The sequence below is a fragment of the Sardina pilchardus genome, chromosome 14 (assembly GCF_963854185.1).
Source record: "Sardina pilchardus chromosome 14, fSarPil1.1, whole genome shotgun sequence".
Taxonomy (NCBI): Eukaryota; Metazoa; Chordata; class Actinopteri; order Clupeiformes; family Clupeidae; genus Sardina; species Sardina pilchardus.
This window is the reverse complement of record NC_085007.1, coordinates 23,076,515-23,081,514: the sequence shown is the minus strand read 5'-3', so window position 1 is coordinate 23,081,514 and position 5,000 is coordinate 23,076,515. Positions and strand designations below refer to the sequence as shown.

Genomic DNA, 5,000 nt, shown 5'->3' with positions numbered 1-5,000 from the left:
AAGCTGCATTGTATCTGTTTTAACGTGACGGTTTACGGTGCTTAACATATCATAACGCATATAAAAGTAAACTTTCCTATTTTATATCGGTTATATATGATGTAGTATATACATGCTGAGGGCAGAATTGTCAACATTTCGGAAGAGATCTAAGTTGAGGCATAATCTAGTTAGCTACGGAGAACGCACATGTTAACAGAATGAACGGAAGTTGAAAACAGTATCGTAACCATCGCAACGATACATACTTCCGGGTTAAGGAATAAGGTGGATAGATAGAGACAGAGAGAGAGAGGGAGGGAGGGAGGCGCAGGGACTGACTTGATGCTAATGGCGAATCTCTCGGCCTCCGCGGTCCTCTCCCGGATCAGGTAGGTGCCGCTGCTGTGAGACTTGAGCAGGTTGTCGGCCTGCTGCCGCTCCATGTTCCCAGCAAACCTGCACAGCACATAGAAACACACGTCAGCCACTGCTGATCAATCAGGCTCCATGGTGATGGCCCATCGATCAGGAGACCAGTCTATGGTTCACGGGTCAGAGAACAATCATATGCACAGCTACACTCTGATCCAATACCAATTAAAACATTCAACCATCATTGACTGACCTGAAAGACTTTAGTTACCCTATGAACCAGCTTTCAGATAGAGCTCACACACATCCCATTAACATTTAGTGTAATTACACAGTAATAATGATCACATGTTCATCTGGGTCCTGAACTACTGTTGCTGAACATAACATCTTAGACATATTTAAGATTAGGGGTGACTTTAGAGGACAGTTAGAAGTTACAGTATGTGCATGAAGATAATCGTATACACTTTACCAGGGGTAGACAGTGTAGTCCACATCTCTTGAAGACTGCCGACTGGGGATACATGGGAAAGGCTGGAGAGACAGCGAGAAACACAAACGTTAAGCTCTGCGCCCACACGTGCAGGTATGTGGACTTGGCTGGACAGGCAGGCAGACGTTAGGTAATGTGTTATACATGAGATCACTACTTAAACAAATGAGCAAGTGCATTAGTGAGAAATTACCCCCTCCCCCACCCCCCCCCCCCCCCACACACACACACACCCTCGCCTTCCTGTTGCTATGTGAAAGGGTCAGGTGCAGCTAGCTCAGCATCCAAACCACAATGACTTGCAGGAAACTGGGGCAGGAAACGAGATACCTTGGGATCGAGGCACGGCTTAACACTGGAGCTGGGAAAGTAGCCCGTCTTCTGGCCTTGAATGAGTCGCCCCTTTGAAACACACACACAAACACACACACACACACACACACACACACACACACACACACACACACACACAAATCTTTAGCTTTCATTCTGCACAGTACGCGTATGCTTATCAGTGTGACATGAGTGTGTGTGAGGTGCCTTACCTCCCACCAGGCGGTGTCCGGGTCTCCTTTGAGCAGCTCGATGACATCACCGGTCTGGAAGCTGAGAGGGGGTTTCCCCGGGGGAGAGGGCGTGCCGTGGTAATTCCTGAGGGCCACCATTTTTGGACCTAACCACACACACACACACACACACACACACACACACACACATTCACATACACAAACAATTAACAATGTGCAACCCCTGTTACCTACAGTAAGAAGGTTGATTTAACCCAGTTGCACACATGTGGTAAATCATTTCTTTCACTAGATGGCAGTAGAGAACCATAAAGGAATGCCTTGGTTTTGTGCATGCAGTCATGTGCATGTGTGCATGTGCTGTATGTGGGAAAATGTGCACTTTTAACCCTTAGATGCATAAGTGGGGTCAAAAATGACCCCAGAGGTTGTTTTCTTGCAGTATCTTCTTCATTTTAATTTTTTTTCATTTAACCTTCTATGTATTCCTCAAATAGGTTGTCTTTGACATGAGGCCATTTGGATTTGTGTCTAACTGTTATATTTTTAAAGTAATTTAATGTTTTGTATCAGTACCACCGATCCGCATAGGTGGGGTCAAAAATGACCCCAAGCATTTTCTATGGAATTTCAAAAGTTAACCCTAGGATCTTTTGATTTTTATCAACTGTGGCAGTCAGGTATACATTTACTGTTGATTATCACATCTCATGTCAGCAGTTTCACCACCCTGAAGGCTATTTTAACACAACAACATAAATCTAAGTATCATCATATAATGTGGCGGCCAAGCGTTCATAGCGACGTCGCTTTTTGATCCTTCGATGTCCGCTCTTCCTATAATTGTGAAGCAGAATTCACCAAGCGATATTTACAGAGGGATTTGTTGATATAGCGTTCTTGGCCTGCTTTGTATGACTTTTTATGCCTAAAAATAGGGCAAAAATCAATTTTTTTAAGCCAATTGGCAGTACCCTCTGATTTACTGGATAACAAAAGAAGATATTCATAATCACCTCTGTAAATGTTGTTTTATTTGATATATTAACACTACAAAAAAAATATTTTCAACCTGGCTTTTTCCAATGGTCAGATTCTTTGCATCAAAACATATATGCAAATGAGCGCATATTTAATTAGACATGACCTAATTAGCATATTTAAACATAAATACAGAAAACTTGCAATACGTTTTTTTCTCCTATTTATGTGAGTATTCAACTGGTAAAGTTTCATGAAGATATCTCTAAGTTAAAAAATTTACCCTATTCACCTATGTTGAGATAATTTTAGGATGTTTACCTTTTTTGCCTATCTAAAAGCTGTTTTGTAATAAAATGTTAATAAAAAGTGATGCATCAATATGTCCAACATGAAATAAAAACATTTTAGACAAATATATAATAAAAATCATCATCTTTAACCAAAATGAGAGACATTATTTGAGATTACAGCAAAAAACGCATGCATTCTAATTGGGGTCATTTTTGACCCCACTCATGGAAGAGTGTAGGTATTGGTAGCCTATGCATCTAAGGGTTAAAAGGAATGTGTTGGAAACAACATCAACTGTGTTGTCCCTCTGTGGACACAGAGATGTGTTATTCAACACAAGTTGTGCTATTTTCAACACGTATTGTGTAACAAATAACAAAAGCAATGCGTTGGTAACAACACAAACTGTGTTGTCCCTATCTGGACAGACATGTGTTAAAAGCAATGCAAGTTGTGTTGTTTTCAACACATTTGTTTAAAAGTGATGAGGTTTGAGTGTGCACGAGCAGAAATGCGCATGTGAATGTCAGTCTATGTGTTTTCTCAACTGCATGCATCGCATGTATAGTAGAATGGGTGTGGTGTGAACACACAGGCAGTCTCTTACCTGGCAGACAACACAGTTTCTTACCTGAGGAGAGTAGCCCAGGGTCCTGCTCCAGACCAGAAGCCATCCAATAAACCAAACACACAAAAAAACACCTGCATCAGCATGCGCCATATGTCACTCACTGTATCAAAAACAGATGCATGTACTGTACGCAAAACAGAATAATTATCCATCCCTTTAATGAGCTGGATGAGGACATGGACTCAATCATTAACACAGTCAAGCCTCTCTCAACACTGACTCACTCATTAGCCATGCGTGGGCAGAGGGAGAGGGAGAGAGAGAGAGAGAGAGAGAGAGAGAGGAGAGAGAGAGAGAGAGAGAGAGAGAGAGAGAGAGAGGCAGAGAGAGAGAGAGAGAGAGAGCAAGCGAGACATATAGGGAGGAGAGGCAGGGAGAGAGTGATAGAGCAAGAGAGAAAAAGAGAGAGAGAGCGAGAGAGAGAGACAGAGAGAGAGAAAAGAGAGCAAGCAAGAAATATAGAGAAGAGGGAGGGAGAGAGTGATAGAGCAAGAGAGAAAAAGAGAAAAAGAGACAGAGAGAGGGGAGAGCGGAGATTATGGAGAAAATTGAACTTCTAAAAAGCGAGCCAATGAATCATCCCCCCTTCACGCGTTTGGCTTCCAATCGACTTTTAATCTGATTAATCTCACACACTCCAAGGTTCGAGGTTAATGAGTCATTTTGGGCAAATTATACTCACCGAATCGTGTGGATCTGCAACAATTAGTGGTGAGCAAAGAGGAGCGAGAGACACAGAGACAGAGAAGAAGGAGAGAAAAACAGCACGGTCAGTTAAGTATCATAGCTCTTTTAATGCTCTACCATTTCAATCAAACTGAGGCCCGGGGCATGACATTGAACCATGGCCGGCACATTAAAAAATGCTGTTCGCATGAAAATATTCCCATAACATCTAAAGCACCATTGTAAGTTTTTATAAGGTCATATCAATATACAGTCTCTCCACACGTGATAGTCCAGGCTCATGCTCAATGGAGACCAGGGGCGGTATGGGGGCGGGGTAAGGAGGGGCCGAGGGGTGGGGTGAGGTGGGGTGGGACTAAGGGGTAGGGTGGGGTGGGGTGAGTTGGGGCTGAGGGGTGGGGTGAGGTGGGGTGGGACTAAGGGGTAGGGTGGGGTGGGGTGGGGTGGGGTGAGTTGGGGCTGAGGGGTGGGGTGAGGTGAGGTGGGACTAAGGGGTAGGGTGGGGTGGGGTGGGGTGGGGTGAGTTGGGGCTGAGGGGTGGGGTGAGGTGAGGTGGGACTAAGGGGGTAGGGTGGGGTGGGGTGAGTTGGGGCTGAGGGGTAGGATGGGGTGGGGTGGGGTAGGGTGGGGTGATGTGGGGCTGAGGGCTAGGCTGGGGTGGGGTAGGGTGGGGTAATGTGGGGTGGGGTGAGGAAGGGCAGAGGGGTGGTGTGGGGTGAGGAGGGTTTTCTGAGGCTGGATGGAACTTACTGATTTTACAGATGGTGATGATCTCCAGGCACTCCTTGTGTGCTCCAGTGCCGCAGCGCGAGCAGAAGTAGCCCTGGTAGAAGATGCCTCTGGTGGGGGGAGAGAGCAGAGGGACAGGGCTCGTCAGTGCCTGGAGCTCACACTGTCTGGCCAATGGCAATGGCAATGGTTCGTCAGTAGAGGGGGGGGGGGGGGGGGGGGGTCATGTGTGTGTTTGTGTGTATGTGAGAGAGAGAGAGAGTGAGAGAGAGAGATAAAGAGAGCATGTGTTTGTCTCTGT

At 45.3% G+C, this 5,000-nt stretch overlaps 1 protein-coding gene across 2 annotated transcripts in view; it reads right to left on the bottom strand.

Moving 5' to 3' along the window:
* Nucleotides 1-5,000, bottom strand: part of vav2 (vav 2 guanine nucleotide exchange factor) — a 218,225-nt gene that overhangs the window by 3,701 nt on the left and 209,524 nt on the right. For both annotated transcript variants that reach the window (XM_062554831.1, XM_062554830.1), the window contains exons 18-24: nt 4,721-4,809; nt 3,966-3,979; nt 3,260-3,305; nt 1,396-1,523; nt 1,181-1,252; nt 830-891; nt 322-438 (exon numbers count right to left, since the gene is read on the bottom strand). In XM_062554831.1, the coding sequence (XP_062410815.1) occupies nt 322-438; nt 830-891; nt 1,181-1,252; nt 1,396-1,523; nt 3,260-3,305; nt 3,966-3,979; nt 4,721-4,809 (528 nt within the window). The remainder of the gene's footprint in view (nt 1-321; nt 439-829; nt 892-1,180; nt 1,253-1,395; nt 1,524-3,259; nt 3,306-3,965; nt 3,980-4,720; nt 4,810-5,000) is intronic.